Raw genomic sequence first — 27,985 nt, 5'->3', positions numbered from 1 at the left:
GCTCTGAATCTGGCTGAGGCTTCTAGATTATATGTACCACACTGAGGATAAAACCATTATTTGTTGTAAGATTAAATCAATCATACTGAATTTAGAGAATTATTAATCACCATGCTAAACTAGATAACCATTATCTCATCAATTCCACTGAATTACCACCTTGGAAGAATCCTTATTTCAAGTTCAGAGTTTTGGCCCATAACAGGTAGGGGTTCTTAACCCCTTTAGCTGTCTGATGAAATATATGAGATTCTTTTCAAAAAAAAAATTTTTTTTTGGATTTTGTTTTGTTTTAGAGAATTGAAAAAAATGTTAAATTTTAGTTAGAGGGTAGTAAAAAATAAATTTAAATTTTCCCTAATTCACATCCCAAACCTCTCAAATTATAATCATGGAAAGAAGTCCATAGGCCCCAGGTGAAGAATCCCTGTTTTAGACCAAGCAGCTACCATTTATAATTCAGTAATGTCCTTTTTCACACATAAGGGGCCCACCTTTATTCCTATGGGTCTTTTATATAAGCATGCCATTCCTCTAAAATGAATTCAATGAAAGGTTTCTCCAGAAAAAGTTTCATTTAATAGATGATGTTAATGATAGATTTTTAAATGTAGGACTCCTGACATATCTTATCTATCAGCTGCAATTAGTCATTAATTGGTCTTGCCTAACTTTTCTGGGATCTTGCTTATGGGGAATTTAGGATGAGGGTGATGGTGAAGATTACTAGGATCTGATCAAGGTATTGAAACAAAAATGAGCCATAAAATAATAATTATAATAAAAGAAATGTATTACATGGTTAAAGTCTTATGCCTATGCTCTGAAGCTATCCCTTTCAACCATGTTGCTTTAGACTTTACCACAGCATCTCAAACCAATATTGAAGTGTTGGATTCATTTAATGAAGTCAAAATCCACCAGGTAATGGCTTGGTCTGAGCAGGTGTCATCCTCTTCACTGACTTCATCATTACTGGAGAGCAAAAATGCCTTGACTCATCATTACTTGAAATTCATAAGCGGTTGACAGATGTCAGTCAGGTAGAATTCAATTGATGACTGCCTCATCTAGAACATACATAAAGCAAGGAAGACAGCAAAAACTGACAGACTGTTCTGTCGATACTGATAAAACACTTTGGCAGGGAACCTGCTCTCATTATAGCAGAACATACAAGTTGATAGATGAAACATTTCAGAGGATGAGTCCTTATTCTGTCCTGTCACGTTCAAATGCACCAATTTATTCCATCTCTAAATGATTCTATACCTCCCACCACCTTTTTCCTCTCTCTAACCTACCCAATCTTATAGACACAGCTGATTTTCTCCTAATGTGTCACAGAAACATGTAGTGAGGAATATAAATAGACTGCTCCCTGACTGTACTCTCAAATCCAAAGCAATGCATTAGCAGATTAGGATAACTTATACTTTATCACATTTTCTGCCATGCCAGAACAGAATTTGAAAAATAACTATTATTGGTGTCTACTTGGTAGGGGACATTGAATTAGCCATTAGGAATAAAAATGAATAAGACACTCCCTTTTCTCCTTGTGGAGTTTATAATGGTCCTGGGAGGCAGATAGTGTGTTAGAGTGGAAATTCATTGAACTTGCAGTTAGTTAGTAGACTTCATGAGCCTGTGATCTAATGATATAAGTTTGAATCTTGGCTCTAACACAAGTATGACATTGGGAAAGCCATTCTCTTAGCTTTGGTTTCCTTATCTGTAAGATGAATGGTTTGGACATAATGACCTCTTGAGTCTTTCTGAACTCTAAATCTACAATCCTGTCACCCAATAAGGGCTGTTAAATATCAAGATTCAAGGCAAGAGACAGAGTGGACATATAAGAACCAAGAAGTCCCAAAGGCCAAAAGTCTGAGGAAAAGAAATTTTACAAAGTCATAGGAACAATTTTGAACAAGAACATATTGCTGAGATTGTACTCTTCAGTTCCTTCATTTTCCACATAAGAAAGCTGAGGTGTAGAGCAGGGAAGACATTTGCTCACAGAAGAAGTAGCTGAATGGTATTGAAATGCATGAGCTCTGATTCTAAATTTGGTAAATGACTTTTTTTCTCCTAAAAGAAAGAAATCTTCAGGAAATTAAAAAAAAAATTGGCAAGCCAAACAAATAAAATATCTGAGATAACTGTCAAAATTGGCTCAGAATTTTTTATTTTCTTCTTTTGAAGGAACCCAGTGAAATTAGCCTTGGCTCTGTAGTTGAGGCAGCTTCCTGGTTAAGGTGTGTGATTGGTGCGGCTAATTACCAGAAAATACCATCAACCTTCCTTTTAGTCCCCCTTCCTTCTTTCTCCTCTTTTAGAGATGGTAGCTGCTTTTCTCTATATTACAAAAAAGGAATCCATTGAAAAGGATGCACATGTACAAATAGATTTATAGCAGCACTTTTATAGGAGCAAAGAATGGGAAATCAAGAGTATTTTCATCAATTGGGGAATGGCAGAACATGTGTGGTATGTAAATGTAATGGAATACTTTTGTTTTATAAGAAATATTGAGCAGGTAAATTTCAGAAAAAAACTGGAAAGACAAAAATTGATGCAGAGTGAAGTGAGCAGAACCAGGATAATATTGTACATAGTAACGGCAACATTATGTGAAGATAAACAATGATAGACATATCTTCTCAGCAATACTGTGATTCAAGACAATTACAAATGACTTGAGATGGACAATGCTTTCTACATCCAGAGAAAGAACTATAGAATGTTTATATCAAAGCATACTATTATCACTTTTTTAATTAGTTTTTTTATTTTTTTTCTTTCTCATGTTTTTCCTCTTTTATTCTAATTCTGGTAGAGTGGATAAAGTGTTGGTCTCCAATCCTGCAAGATCTGCAATCAAATAATTACTGAGAAACCCATTAGCAGTGTGACCTTTGGCATCACTTAAATTAATATTGTCTCATTTTCCTTATCTATACTATAAAGACAGTCAATAAGACTTACCTTCCTGAGGTATAAGGATTAAATGAGATGTTTAATAATGCTTTGAAAATATTAAAGTGCTTGGTTACATTAAATTAAAAAGATTTTACACAAACAAAACTAATAGAAACAAGATTGAAAGAGAAGTACAAAATGGGGGAAAATTTTTTCATAGCAAGTGGTTCTGATAAAAGTTTCATTTCTAAAATATTTAAAGAATTGTGTTAAATATATAAGAATAGAAGTCATTTCTCAATTGATAAATGGTCAAAGAATATGAACAACTTTCAGAAGACAAAATTAAAGTCATCTATAATCATATAAAATGCTCTAAATCACTATTGATTAGAGAAAGGCAAATTTAAACAACTCTGAGGTACCACCTCAGATCTCTAAGATCGGCTAAGATGACAGGAAAAGATAACGGTAAATGTTGCAGCAAAATGGGGAAACTAGGACCCTAATGCATTATTGGTGGAGTTGTGAACTGATATAGCCACTCTGGAGAGCAATCTGGATCTGTGCCCAAAGGACTCTCTTATTATGCATATCCTTTGACCCATGAGTGCCATCACTGGGAAAATCCAAAAGGAGGGAAAAGAACCCACAAGTGCAAAAATGTTTGCAGCATCTCTTTTCGTGGTAGCAAAGAATTGGAAAATTAATAGATACCTATCAATTGGGGAATGGATGAATAAGTCATATTATAGGAAGGTGAATATGAATGGAATATTATTTTCTATAAAAAATGATGAACAAGCTGACTTTAGAAAGAACTTGAAAGATTTACGCAAACTGATGCTGAGCAAAACAAGCAGAACCAGAAATACATTGTAGACAATAACAGCAAGAATCTGTGATGATCTGTATACATCTATTGTATTTAACTTATACTTTAACATATTTAACATGTATTGGTTAACCTGCCATCTGGGGGAAGGGGGAAGGAGGGAAAAAATTGTAACAAAAGCATTTGCAACTGTCAATGCTGAAAAATTACCTATGCATATATCTTGTAAATAAAAAGCTATAATAATAATAATAATAATAAAGTATTCATTAAAAACAATTTAAAAAAAGAATCTATGATGATCAACTATGAAAGAATTGGTTCTTCTCAGTGATTCAGTGATCCAAAGAAATCCTAATAAACTTTGTATAGAATATGCCATCTGCATCCAGAAAAAGAATGATGGAGATTGAATGAAAATCATACTATGTTCACCTCTTTTTTTCTGTTTTTTTCCTCTCTCAGGGTTTTTTCCTCTTCTGATTTTTTTCTCCCAAAATGATTCATAAAACAATGTGTATTAGAGAAATAAATTTTAAAAAGAAAATATTAAAGTGCTATGATACTGTTGCTATTGCTTCCAAAATAAGCAACAACAACAGTTGTTGTTTAAAATCTAAAATTTTAGATTTTTAAATCAAGTTAAATAACTAGAGAAGGAGCAGGTAGACCCATAATCCAAGAATGACAGAATCCACAAAATGGATTTTGAAAATTTTCCATTCCAAGACAACTTAGAAGGTTGGCAGGAAAGGGATGCTGTACTAGGACTGGGTTGGAGCATAGATTAGCACAGGCCATGCCAACACAGCATAAAGTTCAATTTACAAATTAAAAAATAAAGAATTAGAGAGGAATTTTAAATTATATTTTGTAGTTTATATGGCAGAAGAATATGACCTAGGAAATGAAAGGCAAGAAATGGGAACAATGAGCACTTTTTTAATGTTAGGAATAAGGCATTTTACTTTAATAGGACAATTAGGCTATCTTAGATGAAAACATTTATTACCTTGATGCCAAGTTTCCATCTGGATAGATGTTATCTAGTATTAATCACAGAATATAGGTATGAGTAATTGTGATTGGTGACTTATTAACAAGTGTTTCCAAGGTGTATGATTTGTTGACTTGGCAAGAAATATTCTTGTCTTTGGAGACTATATACCTGAGATAAAGTAGAGAGTCTTTAAAAACTTGTAGAATATACCTAACTCTGGTGATTCATATGGGGATGCCATAAGAGGAAACTTAGAAACACACACACACATACACACACACACACACACACACACACACACAAACACACACTAAAAAATGCACAAAATAAAAACAAAAAGCAGCAACAATATATATATATACACACACATACAAGTTACACAAATGCTAGCTATTTATATAATACTTCAAGGTTTGCAAATCATGTAACAAATATAATTTTACTTCATCCTCACAATAACCCTGATAGGCAGGTACTATAATTGTCCCCATTTTACAGATGAAAAAAACTGAGTGTAAGAAGGATTACATGATTTAACCATGGTCTCTCAGCTTATAAGTGTTTGGGGATAAATTTGAATTCCAGTTTACTGCTTTTAAGTCCAGTGCTCTATTTTCTGTCATCTAAGCTATCTTAAAAATAAAAAAAAAATTAACAACAAAACAGCATCCTATGATAATGATAAGTGTATTTCATTATTACTTATTCAAAAAGGTATTCAGAAGAGAAAAGAATACTCTGAAATTGAATTACTGGCTAAGAATTCATTATATGAGAAAAAAAGAGGCATGATCAAATTTTAGCTAAGAGTGAAATATGTCCATTGAAAGTGAATAAAATAAGTAAAAAAAATTAAAAATAAGTAAATATTTCAGAGGGGAAAATATTCATTGAAAGAATTCATTAATCATCTTTGAAAAGAGATCTCACAAGGAAAATTCTAAGAAACATTGTTGTGAAACACCAGAGCTACAAACTCAAGGAAAAAATACTGCAAACTGCCAGACAAAAACAATTCAAATATCAAGGAGCAATAATCAGGATTACTCAGGATTTGTCAGCTTCTCTACAATATAGGATTAGAGGGCCTGAAATATCATATTCTGGAAAGCAAAGGATCTAGGGTTACAACTAAGAATTAACTACCCAGTGAACTCAGCATCATATCTCAGAGGAGATAATGAATCTTCACTGAAGTAAGAGATTTTCAATAATTGCTATTAAAAAAACAGAATTAAATAGAAATTTTAATCTTCAAACACAGGACTCAAAAGAAGGAGAGAAAGGAAAATAGGAGAAAATGAATATATTATTTAAAGGTTAAACTATTTACATATCTAGATGGGAAAATGAAATCTATAACTCTTGAGAACTATATCTGTCACTGGGGCAAACAGAAGCGGGCATCACATGGATGAAGGGTGTCGTTGTGAATGGACTCTGATGTGATGATATTAAAGAAAAAGACATTAAGTGGTAGAAAAAGGTCTGTACTGGAAAAAGAGGAAAAGTGAGGTATAATGGCACAAAAGACCTTTTAGGTAATATTCTTACTTATGTCAAGGATTAATAATATTGAATTATGTAAAGCATTGTTCAAGGCCAAAATGCTTTCTAAATGCAAATTATCATAGCATTATACATACAAGTGTATGTATAACATATATCAGAATATCAGAAGAGAGGATCAATATTAAATGGGAAAAGAACACACCCAAGAAGAAAATCAACAATAAAACTCAGGGCCTCATAATTTTATACCAAATTCATATAATAATAAATAGGGATTAATAAAATTAGTAAATCATAGGGCCTAATGCAAGAAGTCAAACTTGATTTCAAAGGGATCATGAAGATTTGATGAGATGTTAATTATGATCACAATGAGTCAGGAAGTATATCATATTTCAATATAATATACTATTTTTTAAAAAGGAAAAGTGACATTAATATTAATTTGTTAAAAAAAATATCTGGGAACTATGCCCAAAGAACTATCAAACTGTGCATACCCTTTGATCCATCAGTGTTGCCACTGGGCTGCTATCCCAAAGAGATCATAAAGGAAGGAAAAGGACCCACATCTCAAAAATGTCTGTGGCAGTCCTTTTTTTTTTTAGTGGCAAGGAACTAGAAACTGAATAGATGTCCATCAATTAGGGAATGGCGGAATAAGTCATGATAGATGAATGTTATGAAATATTATTGTTCTACAAGAAATAATTAGCAGTATGATTTCAGAAAGGCATGGATAAATTTTCAAGAACTGATGTTAAGTAAATTGAGTAGAACCAAAAGAACACAGCACCAAGATTATGTGATGATCAACTTTGATGGACTCGACTTTTTTCAACAATGATGCTATGTAGGCTAATTTCAATAGAATTGTGATGGAGAGAGCCATCTGCATCCAGAGAGAGGTCTATAAGGACTGAAAGTGGATCATAACATAGTATTTTCACTTTTTTGTTGTTGCTTATTTGCTTGTATTTTTCTTTCTCATTTTCCCCCTTTTGATCTTGTTTTTCTTGTGCATCATGGTAAATGTGGAAATATGTTTAAAAGTATTGTATATGTTTCATCTATATTGCATTATTTAAATTATATGGGGAAAGAAGTGGGGAGAAAAAGAGGGAGAAAAATTTGAAACACAAGGTTTCACAATGGTGAATGTTGAAAATTATCTTTGCAGGGATTTTGAAAAATAAAAGGCTATTATTATTTTTAAAAAGATTATGCTAGTGAAATATAAGCTTTGGAACTTCCTACAAAACAAAATGATTTCAATATCCATCATCCTAAGGCCAGCATAGCTAAATTCAAAAAGGTATTTCATCAGTGTCACCTGGGAAAGTATTTTTTTTCTCAGTCCCTGAAATTAAAGTAAAGATTTGCATGGGCAGAGGGAATAACCATATCAATGAGATTATACAATAATTGTAGATAACTAGCTCAGTATTCTAAGGATTCTGGGTCTTCTCATATGTCCTTCTTCTGCACTTTTAGAACTTCTGGGATTTCCCATCTGCCTTACAGGTGAAATATTTTATAGATGTTATATTCTCTCCCCAATTAGAGTATGAGCTGCTTGAGCAGAAATAGCTCTGTTTTGTTTTTGCCTATTTTATTCCTAGTGCTTCTACAGCATTTGGCACGCAAATTTGTTTTTATTTCCTTTTCATTCTTGTTCATGCCATGAACATTCCATGTTCATTTGCAAACATCAAAAAAGAAAAAAAAATCTTAAGAAAAACTTAAACTTCTGATTTAGACTAGCAAGTTATTCATATTGTCATGGACATTTTAGACCTGAAAAGCATTTGCAAGAGCCCAGTGTTCTTTTACAAATGAGAAATTTGAACATTAGAGTGCTGGTGGGAATTGCCACAAGTCACACAACCAGTGAATGGAAGAAATGTGCCTAGAAATTAGATTTTCTTACTCCTCACCAAGTATATCATATTCAAACAAAGTAAGAATAGAGTTTCATATTCAAAACTAGCCATAATTTAATGTCAACAATTTAACAACAGATACTAGGCTTTAAACTGTATTTCTATATTCATTAGCTGTTATTAATTCTGTTGACCTGATATATGTTTCTGTTATAATATAAACACACTCTCTATTGTACTTTCAACATTAATTATTTGAGGGTGGGAAGGAAGAAGATTCCTGAAGTTTGATTTTAACCTTCATAGCTTCACTTGTGAAACTATCACCTGACAGGCTTACAGTAGAATAAGAAATTAGGCAGAGAGACTTTTGTTTCAATATGATATGTTGCCTTAAAGATACCCTAGAAGACTTTTGACTGAATTTTGAATGAAATGAAGTAGATAAAATAGAAATATGTAATTTGAGGGCAGACTGGAAATGATATATTCAAAGCATATATAAAATTTTCAAAGAATCAATTTATTATAATGCTTTTCTTCAGCACAGGCTAGTTCTGATACATGTTTAAAAAAGTGATACTTTCTAACTATCATTTATGCATGTGCTATACACACACACACATATATATATTATGTCACATGAATATCATGATCTTATAATTGTTTTTAGACAAAAGTCTTTCGACTGTGTTCCAAATTGAAAGGTATTTATAATTCATCCTTTGCTGTTATACTTCCTGTCCTAGATTTTTAGATCTGAACACGTCTATGTGGCAAAGGAGATGAGGTCTGAAATGGCTTTTCTCTAAGAAAGATTCTGAATTGGCTGGCATAGATACTTAGGAAATCCCCTGATTGTATATCACCTTGGGGATCCACTTATAAATCAATCTAAGAGAAGAGAAAGAGATTGCCTTTGCTCAATTACAGCTTTCAATGGCAACATGGGAAATGACTTCTGGCATTCTCACAATTTACTCTGTTGAGAGAAAGACAGAAAAATGTTTTAGTTTGCCCTGATAACATTGATGACCTAACTTTGAATACATATTGCTTTTATATGAAGTAAGCATTCACACACACACACACACAGTATCATAGTTTTTTTAGTTTTAAATAAAAAAGATGAAAATTGATTTTCCCCTCTAAAAATATATTAAAATATATTCCCCCTTAAAACATGTTCTCTCTCGTTTCTCTTTAACAAGTTCTAAAAATGTAATATGAGGCAGGAAAATATATATACACATATATAAATAAATGGGTATGTCTTTCAATATGGAGATAAGGAACCATACATCAATGAAAAATTTTAATCTAGACATTCAGTTGCACTTGGAACTTTCCAGGGTATAGAGTAATTATTTTCCTTTCTTCTTTTCCCTCTTATCCCACTAAAAAGATCTGGGAAGAATAAGAAAAATGATTAAAAGTATTTAGAAACGTTACTTGAGGAGAAATAATTAATACATATTTATATATTTAAATTTCATACCATTTACTAAATGCCTACTATTCCATTCAACTCAAACTGCCACTTACTATGTATCTATCATCTTCCAGGCAATGGCAGCAATTGCCTATATAAAGACAAAAAGCAAATAGTATGTTCCCTCAAGAAGCTTGTATTCTACTAAAAGAAGCAATATATACTCAGATAAATAAATACAAAATATATAGAAACAAAACACTAAGGAATCTGGAAATTCAACAATCACAAAAAATCTTCTGTAGAAAGTATACCTGATATGAGCCTTGAAGTAAATTATGATTCTAACAGGGAGTACTAAGAAATAGTATTTTATGCAGGAAATGGGAAATAAAGAAAAATGCATTCAAAGACTCCAGAGTAGAAAAAGGAATATTGTAAATAGAGGCACTTTAGTAGATACTATACAAATGCTACTTTTTTTCTTATTATTTTTATTATTAACTCCGTGCCTCATGTCTCTCTTAACTCCAATCTATCCTCTTTATTTCTGCCAAAGTTATTTTTCTAGGGGAAATGTCTGATTATAACATGGATTTAGACTTAGTAAGCTCCAGTGACTCCCTATTACTTCCAGGATTATATATAAACTTTGTTTGACATTTCAAATTCTTCAGATTCTGTTCTTCCATTCCAAGAATCATATGAATAGCTTTGTATTCCTTGGTGGTTTGCAGGTAAAGTTATAATATTTCCAAATTATTCAAATCCATAGAAGCACAATGTTACAGATAAGTACAGATCACTTTGAACTATCAGTCACTTAGTAAATGTGTGACTTCTATCACAATCAACAAGCTAACTTTTTATCTTTCTAATCTTCTTGTATGTTAATTCTTTCTATGTAGTCTTTGGTCTGTTCACACTGGCCTACTTGCAGTTGTTCACACAAGGTGTTTTATCTCCCATCTCTTCCTTTGCAATGGCTCCTCTGCTTCCTAACGCACATTTCTTAGAGTTATTGACTTACTTTAAGATTAAATTCAAGAATCTTTTCCTATAGGGAGCACTTCCCAGCTACTAGAGCTTTTCCTTCTAAGGTTACTTTCATCTAGTCTGTGTGTATTTTATATAGAGAGATTATATATGTGTAGCTATGGAAATATTCTCCTTTTTTTCTCCAATCTTTGGTAGAGTGCCTGGCATATACTAACGTTTGTTGAAGCAGTTTAACTGAATGCAAAATTCTTGGTTTTGAGTGTTTTGTGTTTTGTAGATGGGAAGAAATACGGAATACTCTTCTCAGCTTCATCTGCAGTTTTATGTATTAATAAAACAATTTTTACCTGTTTTATTAATAAAACAATTTGGATAGCTTGAAAAAATAAACATAAATGTTTGTTGATTGTTATAGAAGTCACACATCTAGTAAATGACTGAAATAATTTAAAGTGAACATTCCTGACTCAACTGCAACACTGTGCTTCTATAGAATTGGATTGTATGGAACTGTTAGATTTTTTCCTACATAACATCAAGAAGTATATTCAACTATTCATACATTTCTTGAAATGGGAGAGCAAAAAATCTACATGCAGGACATAAGTAACAACACATTTCCTACCTTCTATTCCCCCAGTGCTATTTCAATTGTACAGATCTGTATTGAATTGTATAGATCTATATCTCTACAACTTTATGCAGTCATAGCTCTGACCTGCTAGAACTATGATCTATTGGACAAAGGTTTTCCATACTCTAAAAACTATATAAATCAGTTAAGTCAAAATAAAAAGTTCTTATTAGCTGTGTCTATACAGTACCACAGAATCTTGAAAAAACAAACAAAACAAACAACATTCTATTGAACTAATCTCAATTTCCTTGATGATTTCAAATTAGTAGCTATTTTTTTTCTATTTTTAAAAGAAGATTTATTTTTTAAGCATATGGATGTAAGCATAAGAAAAGAGCCCCTAGTGTCTTCTATGTTGGAGTCAATTTTTCTCGGGAAGAGTGGAATTTTGTGATATCAAAAGGAATAAAAATTGTTTTATTTTCATTCATTTTTACAGCATGTATGAAAATGTGTATCAGTACTTTGAAGAAAGGGATTAGACTAAAAATAACAGATAGAAATGAAGAAAAATATGTCTCTCATTTGTTATTGTGGGTGGGTGACAGTATATTTTTGAAAGGCCCAAAGAAAAACATACTTCACTTCTTAGATATGAGATTTCTGATTTTCCAGTACTATACTTCAATAGAACTTCCTTCCTAAAATCATAGACTCGCAGAATAATAAAGTATATCCTGGTCATAAATGAATAGTTTGATCTCCAATAGAGTTAACCATCCTTAATTTGTTTTAGCTTTATTTTAGCAATACCAGTCACTTGCAGGCTCATTTGCCATTGGCTATAAGGATTTGCCCCATACAACGAATTCTGGTTGTTAGACTGATCTTCAGAATTTGAAAGAAAATTTTTGTCAACTCAACAATAATCGTTTGCATGGTTAAAACGTTTTCATCAAAACACTGGGTGGGCACCTGTTAAATGTGAAACATTTCTAAAATTGTACTACTAATGGCTTTTAGTTGAATATGTCCTATAACAGACATACACTGCTGCACAAAATTGGGAAGGCATTAAAACTACATGGAAGGTAGAAGCTAAGTAGGATGAGATTCTGAGCATGTTGAACAATAATAAATTGAATTGCAATTGCAACTATTGGAACAATTTTGCAAGTTTGTGAGTCTAATATTCCTTTAGAATGTTGTGCAGACATATAAAATGTCAAAATATATGCATGTTTATATATTTTATAGCATTTGATGACAAAAGAAAGTTAATCTCAGATACTGTGTCTTAACTCATAATTGTATTGATAATATTGTGAACATGAATTTATTCTATCTGGAAAGAGAATTCTCTATTTGACATGGAGAGAGGAGACATAGCTCAATATAAAGCAATTCAATATAAAGCAACATTTATTAGATACCTACTCTTTTTAAGAATGGAATAAAAATAAATTGACATTGGTTAAATGTTACAGTATCACATATATACAGGCCATGAATGACTGAGTTATTAATTCAATCCATTTCTCTTATGATAGAAAGAAAACAGGAGTTTTTTTTTTATCAAATGAGATGACATGAAAAGCAGTTTACCAACTTTAAAGTGTTATATAAATGCTAGAATTCATTGTTGAGATCATTAGCATATCTGAATGAAAGACTTAATACCACTAATATACATAGCACCAGGACCTCCCATGTACTTTTGCATAACCAGAGGAACCACTGGTTGCTTTGTTGTAGCCCCTCCAAAGGCCAGAATACCACTTGCACTGACACAACTCTTGGCAGAGAGACATCCTTTAACTGTCAGAATACCATGTTTCAGTGTAGCCTGAGTCTCAGCACTATACTGGCCTCTGCACATGGTAGGTACCACCATCAACAGCACCAGCTAAGTTGCCAGATCCCTACAGCCTCTAGCAGCACTTCTAACTTTACCCCGGCAGCCTTGGGACAAAAAGCCCGAGACAATATTCCTTCTACCCTAGAAACAGAGCTCAAATTTAAAAGAAAAGAAAAAGTTCCAAAGTATGAATAATAAAACAACAAAAAATAATCTGATGAGAGAAAGTTATTATGGTCATGGGGATCAAGACATAAACTCAGAAGAGAACAATTATGTCAAAATATCTCTGGGCAAAACTCCAAGAAAAAATGGGAAGTGGTCTCAAGCCCAAAAAGAACTCATGAAAGAGCTCAAACAAGAGTGTAAAAATAATAAAAGAGAGGTAGAGGAAAAATGTGGAAAGAAACGAGAGCGATGCAGGACAATTAATAAAAGAGTATTAGCAGCTTGGGAAAAGAAGGTGACTACTTAAAAAGCAGAATTAGTCAAATGGAAAAGGAGATACAAAAATTCATTTAAGACTATAACTACTTAAAAAGTACAATTGGCTAAAAGAAAAAAGAAAGCACAAAAACTAATTAAGGAACATCACCTAAAAGTTAAAACTGAGTAAGTGAAAGCTATTGATTTTACAAAACATCAAGAATCAATCAAACAAAATCAAAAGAATGAAAAATGTGTAAAATAACCTCATCAGGGAAAACACAATGATTTGGAAAATAGATTTGAGGGGATAATATCAGAATCATTGGAGTACCTAAAAGCCATAACCAAAAAGAAGATCTGCAATTCTTATGGATGTGACTCTTTTTAACTATGAAATTATTGAAGCCAGTTTCAATGAACTTTTGATGAATAAAATTAGCCAGAGAGAGGACTGTGGGAACTGAGTGTGGATCACAACACAGCATTTTCATTCTTTTTGTTGTTGTTTGCTTGCATTTTGTTTTCTTTCTTTTCCCTTGTTTTCCTTTGTTTTCTTTTTTTCCCCTTTTTGATCTGATTTTTCTTGTGCAGCAAGATTATTGTATAAATATGTATTCATATATTGGATTCAACACATTTTTTTAACATGTATAACATATATTGGATTATTTGCTATGTAGGGGAGAGAATAGGAGGAAAGAGGAAAATTTGAAACACAAAGTTTTGCAAGGATCAATGTTAAAAAATTATCTAGATGTATCAATTTAAAAATAAAAAAAAACTTTTATAAAAAAAGAACAAAATTCACACAGGTGAATAGGCACACAAAAAAAGATAATGTCATCTACTTCTATGTTGTCTACATTGACTTAGTCGAGTGTTGCATATTTTATTTGAGAAATATTTTTAATAGTCAAATAAAGGAGGATCTGGACAGTATCTTTCAACAAATTATCAAGGAAAACTGTTCTGATGTCCTGGAACCAAAAAACAAAATAGGCATTGAAGGAATTTATTGATCACCTCAGGAATGATATCACTATATAAAAACTCCAAGAGAGATTATAGCTAAACTTCAGAAGTATCAGGTCAAGGAAACAATACTACAAGTGGCCGGAAAAAAAATTAAAATATCAGGGAATCACAATTATAATAATACAGGACTTTGTAGGCACAAAATTAAAGGAGCAGAAGCCATGGAACATGATATTCCAGAAGTCAGAGAAGGTAAGACTAAAACCAAGAATCACTTGCATGGCAAAATTAAGCATAGTATACCAAGGGCAGGAATATGGTCATTCAATAAAATAAAAAATTTCAAGCTTTCATCTGGAGAAGACCAGAACTAAATAAAAAAAATCTGATTTCCAATATCAAGACCCAAGAGAACCATAAAAAGGTAAAATATCTACTATCTTAAGAAGAGAGAGAAGAAGAAGAAGGGAGGGAGGAAAAAAAGTTTGCAATTGAGAATCTTATAAGAATGAATGCTAAAATTTTTCTTGAAATTAAGCAGGAAAAAATTAAAAGTCATTTTTAAAAATAAACATTGGGGACAGCTAATTGGTGCGGTCGATACAGCACCAGCCCTGAAGTTAGGAGGACTTGAGTTAAAATCTGACCTCAGATATTTAATACTTCCTGGCTATGTGACCTTGGGCAGGTCACTTAACCCCAAGTGCCTTAGCAATAATAATAATAATAAACACTGAAAGAAACATACATACAAACACAAATGTGCATTTATGTATATATATATATATATATGTTATATATACACATACATACATTCATATATATAGGCATATACATATTTGTATATAGACATATACTTCATTTAAAGTATATAAATTCTAGCTAATATAATCATCATATTCAGTATGTCAGAATGAGACATGCTTAATGCTGTTATAAATATATCTATATGTGTGCACAATGTCTGTACATATTTGTATAATTATAGGTGTACCCCAATTCATTCATTCATTCATTCATTACACAATATTTATTAAACCTATACTGTTGCAATGCATTACCTACCATAGGAAAAATATAAACAATACAAGATGTCTAACTTCAAAGTGATTATATTTATTACCTTATGTGAAAATGGGGATGGAGAAGGATAAATACCTTCTTTTATAATCCATGGAACAGAGGGATGGTATTCTACAAGCTAGTGTGATGATGAGCTGATCAGGACAAAAATAACATTTAAACAATAGGTGTATAGTAGCAATATGTTGGAATCCTTACAAAATGTTAAGTCATTAGAATTGATAGAGACAATAATTATCTAATTTAGCATGGTTCAGTATAATTGATCTGATCCTACAAGGAGATGTTATGGGCCAGAACTTGAAACAAGGTACTAAGTGGAATTGAGGAGACAATGCTTAAATCTAGTTTAGAATTGATTTAATCCTACAACAAATAATGGTTTCCCGGTGATATAATGATTGGTGTGTACTCAGTGTACAGCATATAAGAAGCTCTCAGGGCCAAAGAGTACTCTGGGAGATTGAGAGCCAGGAGTGAGTGGAGGCATCAGTTGAGAAGATTCAGAGAGAGCTGAAGGCAGAAGCTGACAGACGAGCTGCAAGAGCTCTTGGAACCAAGGAGTGAGATAGGCCTCTAAGAAAGTGACCCGGGCCCAAAGAAAGAGATAATTCTTGGAAGGAGAAAATAAACGTTTGGATTTTAACAGCTGACTGCATTTGGATGATTATTACTTTGAACTGAAACTAAGGCTGCCTCCAGAAACCTCCCCAAGAAACCTGCTCCCAGCGAGAACGATCATATATTATAAAAAAGAAGAGAACACCACAGTAATAGTTCTAATGTTCTGAAGAAACTTTGTTTGAATAGAATTAACTTTTTTTTCCTGTAGCCTTATTGTGATTAAAAAAGAAAGCTTCAAAAACAGATCCATAGTTAAAGAGTAGAATCATGGGGAGGAAAAGGAAATATGCTGTCTCAAGCCTCTTCAAATCTCACTTCATGTTGTCACCTCCTTCATGAAGCCTTCCCAGATCCCCCAGTTGTCACTGTTATTTAACTCCTCAATTTGTTATGTTCCTCCTGATAAGAGCAAGAGGGCGTTTTTCATTTGTCTTTGTATTCATAACTACTAAAACAGTAGCTTATATGTAGTAGACACATATTAGATGTTATAGATATTCCTTTAATTGAGTGGAAAGAATATGGCTTCAATTTTGTGTATATATATATATATATGTAAAAGAGTAGAAGCCAGCTCAATGAGGACTTGTAACATTTTATACAATTTTATCTCCTAATAGATTCCACATTCTTCTTGGGCAGTTCTTGAACCAGTTCTTGCTTAGCATCAAACCTTTTAACAGTCTTAATAAATACCAGTTGTAGGCTAATGAATGATAAATAATGCAAACTTGCTAACAAATTCTGCTCTTGAATTTGAAGTACAAGAATGTAGCTACTTGTTGATCCATTGTTTAGGAATCATAATAATTTGAGCATCCTAGAGTTGCAGGGTAAAATAAAAATATTTAAACCATTTATTTAAAAAAATAAGGCTTACTAAACAATAGTCCTACTCTATTCTCCCCTATACTTTTTCATATTCTAGCTCTGTGTCTATTTGTATTTCCTATTACATTCTCATCTGCCATGAAGAAACTTCTGGGGAAAAGATCTAGGACAATCAGATATTAAAATCTATCAAGGATTCATCATCATCTCCCTTTTTCCCCTTTACTTCACAGGAATGGTACTGGGATTGAGGACTTGTATCACAATCACTCGGGCTAGCTTTACAGATAAATAATGACTTCCTATAGAACTGCTTCTCATCTGCCCTTCACCATTCCACAAATTCAGGATCAAATAGCCTATTCTGGGAATTCCTGAACCATTGGGATCAATAGGAGTCACACTTAAACCTTATCTGTCATATTTCTTCACTTTTCTTCACACAGAAACAGTGATCCATAGGCATATTGCCTTTTTTTTTTTCACTCTCCTATATTGCTAAATCAGTATAGACACTTTGACCTTGACACTAATTTTATCTGTATTTCATCATGTAAGCACTCAATTTCTAATCTCATATATTCTGTCAATTATTAGCATCAGAAGATATTCTTTTAAAGCCAAATTTTCTATAACAATTATGAAGAGTCATGGTCCCTTTTAAGTACAAATACTTTTCAGTATCTAGCACAGGCTTTTAAAAATATTATTTGAACTTTTCTTGAAAGACCAAAAGTTCACATAAAATTAAAAAATAATAGGGAGAAGATTTATAGTACTAGAAAACTGAAAGAGCTCTCTGGATACCAAAGAGTTATTTGCTTTAGGCTTTTAGTAGTAAATTTAACAAAATTTGATTAATTGATCAATTCATGCATACATGACTGAATAGGCATGCATTTATATGTAAACAATTTCAATAAAAACATTTTCTTTAAAAAAAAAAAAACCTTTCCCCCCTAAATGGTCATTTTCCTAGGAAGTGATGCAAATTTCTTTTATGCAAGTAGCCTTTTAATATCAAGAAAATTCAATCATTCATCAAATAATTAAATCAATGTGGACTGTTTTGTCATATAGGCCAGATAACTACTTGATTCTTTGAAGTGATACCAATAACTTCTAAAGCTCTATGTGACATACTGACTAGAATATGAAATTGAGGCATAAAGAACTAGATTTAACAGTGCTTACCTTTATGACCCTGTGCAAGTCACTTAACCTTGGCAAGTTATAGAGATCTCCCTCAGAGTTGTCATAGATTTCATGTACTATTTTATCAATAGAAAAGTAGAGAAAATTTTCTGTGGTGATGAAATCACAGATTATTTGACTATTCATGTATTCATGAAATTTCTAGAAACCTTGCATATCAAATGTCTTACTTTAAAAGTTGTTTATAAGGATACACATCAATATCCATATTTATCTAGCTAACTAAACTTTTGTAACATAATATATAAATATATATTTAAAAAAAACTTTTAAAAATGCGTTTTGTACTAGTATTGTAGCTTACATATACTCAGAGATGTATCTCCCTGTTGTCAAAAATATTCAAATTAAATAGCTTTTAAAAGAGTAAGTTATTACTTTTTATTTGTCTGGATTTTTCATGTCAATTTTCTCAGTCAGGATACAAGTACATTTTCTCCCCTGATGCATTAATTACCAATGTTATGTCAACCTGAGCTGCTCTGGCTGTTTTCAGATCTCTCTCCACAGTGGTAAGTATGAATTTTCTATTTATAAAATGGTTTCCCTTCAAGAACTACATACTAGGTTAATGACACCAAGGCAGATGGCAATAACAGGTTGAAAATCTCAAAGACTTCCCAAAGGTCTTTTAAATCTATTTATTTTAGGAAGCCTACCTCCACTTTCTTTTAAGTGAAGGATATTTCTTTTAACACTAACAGCAAGAGTGAAACTATGCATTTCATTAAATTAAATGTGGCACTTGATGGTCTAGTTGGACTGCTTAGATTCTAATTTTCTATTTTAAGACTAAAAGAGGAATTTATGTTCTTTCTTTTGAGAAAAATGTGCTGTGGATTTTGGTGCTGGGGACTGAGCACAGTGAATTATAGGTGACTATGAGATGGGATGAATTCATTAAGATTTCCTCTGAGGACTCATGTTTTATGTCCCTAGTAAGAATAGAAGTTTTGGGTAGAGTTTTTTTTTTGTTGTTGTTGTTGTTTGTTTGCTTGTTTATTTTACTCAGTGTGCTAAGCGTAGTCTCTTTAAGCCAAACACCACTATATCTTTACTTTTCATCTCATTAAGAAATACAACCTCCTAAAAGGGATTTTTAATTATAGACGTATAAAACATCATTTTAAATAAAAAGAAAAATGAAAAACCCAAAGGAAAACATTATAAGATTTTTTTTCTTTTTCTCAATAAAGTGATATTCTATAAACTGGGAAACTTTATAATATGGTGAAAAAATGGTAGGATTGGGAATGAGAAGAAAGGGATCTGTGTTCTGGCTCTATTGCTTATTATTCTATGAATTTGGACAAGTCACACCCTCTTGGTAAATCACTAAGATTCTAGTTGCTGAACATTTGCTGTTCTACATTTGTATAGACTCTCCTTTTACGCCAGCTGCTTCAAAGATTTGTTTTTGTTTTTGTTTTTTTTTTCTTTTTCCCTAATAAATTATATATGACAGAGTACATATTATATGAGCAAATTACATGAGCACTTTGCAAATTGTGTAAGTTTCTAGAATCATTATTACTATTTTCCTAAAAAGCAATTTTCACATAAAAATACTTAAGTCCCATGTCTCAGCTACCTCCTTTCTCCACCCTTGAAGCACCCTTCTATCATTGTTTAGATCCTCTTTTTTAAAGAAAGTTCAAAAGCAGTCTTATTTCACTACCTGAGTTTTGCCACTATCATTCAGCATCTTTTTCTTTCTATCCCTGGAAATCCTTTAGCCTATGAATGAGTTCTTCCCTGAAGTTCATTTTGAGGAAGGGCTCAGATCAACCTTGTTTCATTTTCTAGACTTCACCATTATATACTTCCTTCCACAACTTATCAGCTACTTTTTTATGCTATCTTCCCCTATTAGAATATAAACTTCTTGAGGTAGGATCAACCTTTTTTGTCGGATTTTTGTTCCCTGAATTTAACAGAATCTGTGGCACGTAATAAAAATTCAATAAATACTTCTTGTTGCTATTATTATACAGTATATATTTAACTAAAATGTATAAACTGAAGGCATAAACATATGGAGCATTTTGATGCTCCTTTGAATTTTATAAAAATATTATAGATAACAAATAAATCATTTTGGCTTCATCTAAGTCTTTTTAAATTCTTCTTCAATGTTTTCAATGTTTTATAGATAGATATTTATATTCTATATGTATATACATATATAAAATATAGCATATAAGTGCTAAAGTTGAGCATAGTGTTAATATGAATTACTTGAAAATTGTATCTCCTATTTGACAATCTCTGTACATTTTGAGCTGTATTTGGTTTATGAAAAAGAATTGCCCATTCAACAAAGAAGGTAATGTTTCTTACTGTTAGAAATACCAATGATTAATGAAAATATAAGTTATTAGGAAGGAAAATATACCCAGAAATTACATATATTATATCTGATTTTATTCATTTCCACATCTGAAATAATAAAGTTCTAAAATAATGTATTTTTCTTATTCTATGTAGATCAAATTCCATATACTGAAAAATGTCATGTAACTTTGAAGTATATCAAAGAAGTGAACAAGAAGTCTAGATTTGGAGTGGATCATCTTCACACCATGGAATACCAGGTCAGTGACCTTATTTCAAGGTAGTTTACAGATTGCTTTTATTGGGAAATTGCAGCTATTTCTAGCACTTGAGTTAATTGTTATAATTGCAATTTTATAAACATATTGAGGGCAAAGGCCTTCTAGTAAGAGACCTGTTTATAAAAACTCTAAAATGACCTATAGTTTACTGTTCAGGGTAATGCTGCAGATAAAAATAGGCACAGTGCAGAGGGTAGAAGAGATGGAATAGAAATAGGCTTATATTATTTTCTTTTTTGTTGATGTATAGAAGTAATTTTATTCTGTTTTTCAGGATATATTCTTCAAGGTTAGTGACCACTGTCTAGCTGTAAAAGTCTGTCAATAGCTTGGTTTACTTCACACTGCATAACTAGTTTTTTATGAATATATGCTATATACTCATCCTTTGAGGATTTTGCAAAATACCTTTGCCTTTCTATAGATAGCACTGATTTTTATTGATCATGAGAGGCAGTACAAACAGGAAAACCAGGAAAACTAGAGTTCACTTGACAAGCATTGGAAATGTGGCTTTATAATTATTTATCTTGTTAGTGTTCCAGGAAACTTCCTAAGATTCTAAGTTGTAAAAGAAATTTCTGAATTTCATTTGTAAAGTCAGTAAAACAAGAAGCATTTAATAAATACTTAATACATGCCAACAATTGTACTACTTATTAGGAATGTGAAAAAAAGAAAAAAGAGAGGGGATTTCCTTGTACCAATTAATATCTATTCACTGAGTCATAAAATCAGTAATAAACCCGAAGTATTTGATATGCAGAGAAGAACACTTTTTAACATCCATCTTATTTATGCAACAAAATTAATTTCACTAATATTTATGAAATGTAACAAATAATAATGGCCAAAATGTAAATACATACAATGAAAATTTTCTTTTATTAAACTTTGTATGTGTAATCATGCCAATAAAAATATATTAAAAATAAATAAATATTGTAACACAAAAATGAATATATGGTATAATTCACTTCTGCATAGATGCTGCATAGAAAACTTATGCATTACCAAATAGTTCTACTATATTGTAAAAGTAGGTCCTTCACTGGAATATTCTTTAAATTTCAAGTTTTCAACAGAAGAAACCCCACCTCAACTTTTCATTCTAATTCTTGGTAATAGTGATGATGGTTTGATAATAAAAGGAGAGAAAAAGCATAAGGAAAAGTAGAAAGGCTCATGAGTTTAAGTTTGATTTTATTTACTTGACAAATTTAGTAAATAGAAAAATACAATCTCTTTTTTGAATTCATCTCCTTTTGTTTTCACTATTGCAATATCTAATAAAAAGTTCTCATTATATGAGTTTAGATTACTCTGAAATCATGAGAATGAATCTTCCTGCCACTAGTTCTATAGTCCCTTCTAGATATTCTTAATTCTGCTGTTAAGCTTAGTTTCTCTGATCACATTAGTCCTTTGCTCAAAACAATCTAGTGGCTTTCTATTATTTACCCAATTAAGTACAAATTCTATAATCTGGCATTCAGTGTCCTGTAGCATCATGTCAACTTTTCAAAATACTTTTCATACTGCCCTCTTACAATCCATCCCAAATTCTACAGTGTGGACTTGCCCTGAACTGTCTTACTTCTGTGCCTCAAATGAAGAAGTTTAATACCTTTCTATTGCTTCCTTTCACCTGCTTCCCTCAATAACCACCATTTACATGGCATACTTGCAAGTAATCTAAAGTCATCTATATTCATCCTTCCTTGAAGTAATCCCAGTTTTCTTACTTCCGTGAGCTTGAATAAATTGGTTCATCTGTCCACTATTCATTGTAAGATGAAATAGTAATATCAAATGATCTCTAAGTTCTATGTCTAAAGTCTGTGATTCTATAATACTACAACATCTGTAAGAAATAACTGTCCAAATTCTGAATCAACAAATTTTATTAAATTAATTTATTGTGGCAACAAAATAGGAGAGGCAGGTTGCCTCTGAAACAGGCAACACTATACTACAAAACTTGTAAGATCTGGAAGAACAGCCAAGTTCTAAATGATGTACTCTGAAATTGATGTTCACAAAGTAATCAATTCAACATACTACCAATAAGTAGCAATGTAGTATAAGTGGAACAACAACAACAGTTAGCCTTGAAGCTAAAAGACTAGAATTTGAGTTGTTCTTCTGATACATATTGAACTGCAATTCCAGATAAATCACTCAGCCCTTTAGTATTCTAAGTGAGAGTTGTCAAATTTATGGCTACAGGCTCTAATCTAAAACAGATTAAAATCCAATTGGGAAATATTTAACAAAATAGATAAAAACAAGATAGAACAATAATAATGTAAATATATAGTTTTCTAAGTCAACATATGGCCTTATACTGTCCTCTATTTATCTTTGATTCTGACATCACTCCTCTGAGCAGCTCCCTTAGACAGAGAAGAGACTGATAAGAATTGGAAGAAGAATCTTTCACATCAAAGAGTTTCCCATCCTAATAAGATTACAGGTCTGGATCTGATCCGTTGTCAACAATTATAGATGTTAAAGTTAGGCAGTCTTGTGTATTTTAGTGAGATCTTGACCTTTAATTGTATAAAGAGACAGACTGAAACCATAGTTTATGTCAGCACTAGTATACTTCAAAAGCAAAATGGTCCTTTCCATAGATTATCTCCTACCTCTACAAGTTGGCAAAGGACTACTCCATTGGCCATTGCTTCGACACTGGGCTCTTGCTGCACCTTGCAGGAGATAACCTGTGCCACAGGTGAAGTTTACCACATCATTTAAGTTGAATTCACTGCCATTTGTCAATCCATGAGCAGGGTTGCCAGGATGTCCACATGTGATTGCTGTGGATTAGCACATGATAGATAAAAATGTCAACTCATTGAAATGATTCAGTCAATTAGATAGACACCATGGTATGCTGACTTCAAATTTTACCTCAGACTTACTAGCAGTATGACCCTGGACAAACTGTTACCATGTAAAATATGTGCACCATTAATGGCTCATTTTTTTGCTCATGGTTGAATAGCCAAAATGTAACAAAAATGTTTTCACTTTAATCTGAATAGATAATACAAGTGAGGCCCTCTAAAATCCTTTCATAATTGTGATGTTTTAGATATTTACTCAGAGATACTATCACTCATTTTGGTATATTCCATAACAGAAGCTCATTTATACTGGAGATATATCATTTTCAGCTTATTATATGGATGAAAAGTATATTGGTACTTTGAATCCTCAATACATAAAATAATTCTTATCCAACAATATTAAGCATTATAGGATTCATTGTAAAATATTATTCCCTTGATCATTTCTATCTTGGGACATTGAGAAATGCAGAGATTTGTCAATATAAATGATATAAAAATGAAGTTTTCTAAAAAATAAAACAATAAAAGGCTTTAAAGTTTAGATCACTGGACTTCTCAATAATCATATTATATAGTCAGTTAAATTTCACCACTGTTTTTATTCTTATTTCTCTTAAAGATATTATTTTTTCTCAAAAGTCTTAGACTCTGAACTTGTTAAACCCACTACATTATGTACTACTTATATTCTATGTGTGTGTGTCTCTCTGTATGCATCTTTCTGTGTCTCTTTAATGGGACTCATTTTTTTAAATGTATTGGAAAGTACATGAAAATTTACTTTCACTTTAAGAAGATAAAACAGTCTATCAATGAAGGACAATATTTGAATACTGGTGTAGGTTAAAATATAATTATTGAGTATAATAAAATTTTACTTATTAAAAAATAAGTAGTCTATTTTGTTTAAGTGTCCTTAAACAAAATGATGTGCCTTGATGGGATGCAGGACACAAAAATAAAGTCCAAAAATATAGGAGAAGGGAAAAGTAAAATGAACACATTAGGAAACTATAAAAGATAATGTACCAGAGACTAATTGAGGTATCTACCTGACTTATTCTAAGATAAGTCCTGTGAAAATGAAATAAACAATAAATTTTATTATGGAATCACTCTCAAGAAAAGTAAGGGATACACAAAATAAAAATCCCTAAGATTTAAATTCCTTCTTTTTCTTCACTAGATGACATTCAAGATTATTCTATGTCCAAGGTAAAGCACTTTTGCACTATGAACACTCCATTGACCTAAGAATCCACGATGGCATCTATAGCTCCTTCTACCTATGTAGATCATTGTCTCTGGGCATTCATTCTGTGAGATTTTTACTTTGTATTTGCATAAATCCTTCATGGAAAGTCACATCATTTTCTATTCACACATATGCTCATGTAAGTCACATATTGTGAGTATATAAAAAAGAGCAAAGTAGGTAAACACATTTTCTAATATGAATTGAGTAATATTTTACTTACGGACACAAACAGGACTCTGTCCTGACCATTTGTGATCTTGTAGGCATATTCTGACAGATGTTCCAACAAGCCTAAATCCAGGATTACATTGATAGACCACAGTGTCACGATAACTAAAGCCATCTCCACTAATATGACCATTTACAATTGGATCTGGAGAACCACAGTGACCAGCTATAAGGAGAAAAACAAAAGTAATTAATAAAGAAATAGCAGTATCATTTGATTTTGCCTCTCATTAAAGTACTTAATTTATCATTAGTTTTATTCTATGATAAGGTTATATGACACATTCAGGAATAATGTTATACAGGTACTGTAGGCAAGAAGTTTAGCCTCTCTTCATGCATAACATTTGGGAAGGTAATAAATTGGTAGTCAATCTATTTCTCTCCTGTACCTCTCTCTTCCTATCAATTTTGCATTTTTTAAAAATGTAAACTTCTTAAGTATAGATGCTGTTTCATTTTGACTTAAGGAAGAAGCACAATTGTCTGGAATCCAGGAGGCATTAAATAAATGCTTGTTGATGAATTGATTGATGCAAATATATCCAGGATGAGAGAGAGAAGGAGAGGGAGGGAGTGAGGAAGGGAGAGACAAATCAAAGTCTTTTTACATAAATAGATCACACAAAATCTCAATTAATTTGTTCACTGCTCAAAATTAGGTAGTTCTTTACTTCATTAAATATATGAGGGGAAGAACTAGTTAATTTATATACAATGTAGAATTTCAAGTGAAACTTAAAAAATGAATGATTAAGACCCTTATAGTATGAAGTAATTATCTGTACCTATTAGAAACAGGTAAGTAAGGATCAGATTTTGTGAAAAACACTGATTTGTTTTCCATTGATGATTTTCAGGATTTTCTTAACTCTGTTAATCCAATGGAATCATCTCATTATTTTAACACTAGGTAGAGAAAGTTTTCAGCTGTGTTTCACAAAAGAAAATGGAAGATACTTTAGAGGGCATATATTAAAACTTAAACCCAATTGTTATTTGTTAAGAGTTTTGAAAGTACACATATAATTTCATTTGTGCATGGCAACAACTCTATTAACTATTCATAGCTTTATTATTCCAAGTCTGAGACATACAGAGAGAAAATGATACAGCTAATGGCACAGATGAAATATATATCCTGGTCCACTTATTGAAAGACTAGCATTCCATTCACTGTTACACTTCTATACCTAACATACTACATTATCAAGCCTTTGAATAAAGATATCCAGTGAAAGGAAACCATTTCTACCTGATACACCTCATTATGCTTTGGGACAACTCTAATTGTTAGAAAATACAATTATTTTCTCTTTTTTATTTATTTATTAATTTTCAATATGAAATTCTTCATGAACCATTTTGGGAGAGAAAAATCAGAATAGAAAGGAAAAGCCATGAGAGAGAAAAAAAAGAAGTGAACAAAGAATTTGTTAATTTATATTCAATCTCCATAGTTCTCTTTCTGAATGCAGATGGTATTTTCTATCCAAAGTTTTTTTTTTGGATTGCCTTAAATTACTGATGCATTGAAAAGAATCAATTTTTTTCAAATTGTTCATTCTAAATCTTACTGCTACTGTGCACAAAAATGTATTCTTGGTTCTGCTTGTTTCGCTCAGCATCAGTTTATGTAAATCTTTACAAACCTTCTAAAATCAGTTTGTTCATCCTTTTTTTATAGAACAAAGTTATTCTATTACATTCATATATTATTCCCCAATTGATGGGCATCTACTCATTTTCTAATTCTTTGACACACCACAAAGAGCTCCTGCAAACATTTTTGCATATGTGGGTCCTTTTCCCTTCTTTATGATTTTTTTTTTTTTTTTTGGATACAGAATTAGTAGCTACATTGCTGGTTCAAAGGGTATGCATAGATGTAGTTCCAAATTGCTCTCCAGAATGGTTGGATCATCTCACAACTCCACCAACAATGTATCAGTGTCCCATTTTTTTCCACATCTCCTTCAACATTATCTTTTCCTGTCATCTTATCCAATCTTAGAGGTGTGAGGTGGTACTTCAGAGTTGTTTTAATTTGCATTTCTCTAGTCAATAGTGATTTAGAGCATTTTTTCATATGAGTATAGATGGCAATTATTTTCTTATCTCAAGTAAGTATATTTAAAACAGAGTTAAATTATTCCTCAGCCCTACAAGGGAAACTCATTTAATCTGTAAAATACAATTTATCTCCTGAATGTCTCACTAGAAGCTCAAAATCAAATTGTCATAGACTGACTACATTATGTTCCATTTCCAAACCCTTTTAATCTCTAGACCCAAGATATAACTCCTGAATTCTCACTTTCTATGTAGATAATATTTATCTGCTTTCTTATCTGTAATACTTATCATCCATTCTTTAAAGTTCCAAGTCAGGCTTCCCCATATCTCTTGCTAAAGTTACCAAATCCTAATTATCTCTTCACAAGTTTTTTTATCCATCCAATTCTTTCCATTCCCACTGCAGAATAACTCTCTTCTATTAATTTTAGCTTTCCACCAAAGTTGCAATCTATCCAATGCACCACTAACAGATTAATCTTCCAGAAGCATAGCTCTCATCACACAAATTCTGCTTCTAGCTACTCAATTATTTATGCTTCATTAACTAGCAAATTTGGAGCTATATTCTTTAGCCATACATTATATGCCCACCATGTTCTGGGCCTAATCTATCCATCCAAGCTTATATCCCATTTTGCTCTTAAATATACTATATACTTTAGCAGAGTTTGACTTACTGGACTTTCATCATGATGTCCTGCCCAAATCAAATGTTTTCCTTATTAAGCAGTCTTCTAGTACCCCAAACACACACACACACACACACACA

At 32.0% G+C, this 27,985-nt stretch overlaps 1 protein-coding gene across 2 annotated transcripts in view; it reads right to left on the bottom strand.

Moving 5' to 3' along the window:
* CSMD1 (CUB and Sushi multiple domains 1) overlaps nucleotides 1-27,985 on the bottom strand; it is a 2,563,917-nt gene that overhangs the window by 61,635 nt on the left and 2,474,297 nt on the right. For both annotated transcript variants that reach the window (XM_031949178.1, XM_031949179.1), the window contains exons 53-54: nucleotides 25,130-25,303; nucleotides 23,442-23,615 (exon numbers count right to left, since the gene is read on the bottom strand). In XM_031949178.1, the coding sequence (XP_031805038.1) occupies nucleotides 23,442-23,615; nucleotides 25,130-25,303 (348 nt within the window). The remainder of the gene's footprint in view (nucleotides 1-23,441; nucleotides 23,616-25,129; nucleotides 25,304-27,985) is intronic.

The sequence above is a fragment of the Sarcophilus harrisii genome, chromosome 2, assembly GCF_902635505.1.
Source record: "Sarcophilus harrisii chromosome 2, mSarHar1.11, whole genome shotgun sequence".
Classification (NCBI taxonomy): domain Eukaryota; kingdom Metazoa; phylum Chordata; class Mammalia; order Dasyuromorphia; family Dasyuridae; genus Sarcophilus; species Sarcophilus harrisii.
This window is presented reverse-complemented; position numbering and strand designations above follow the sequence as displayed.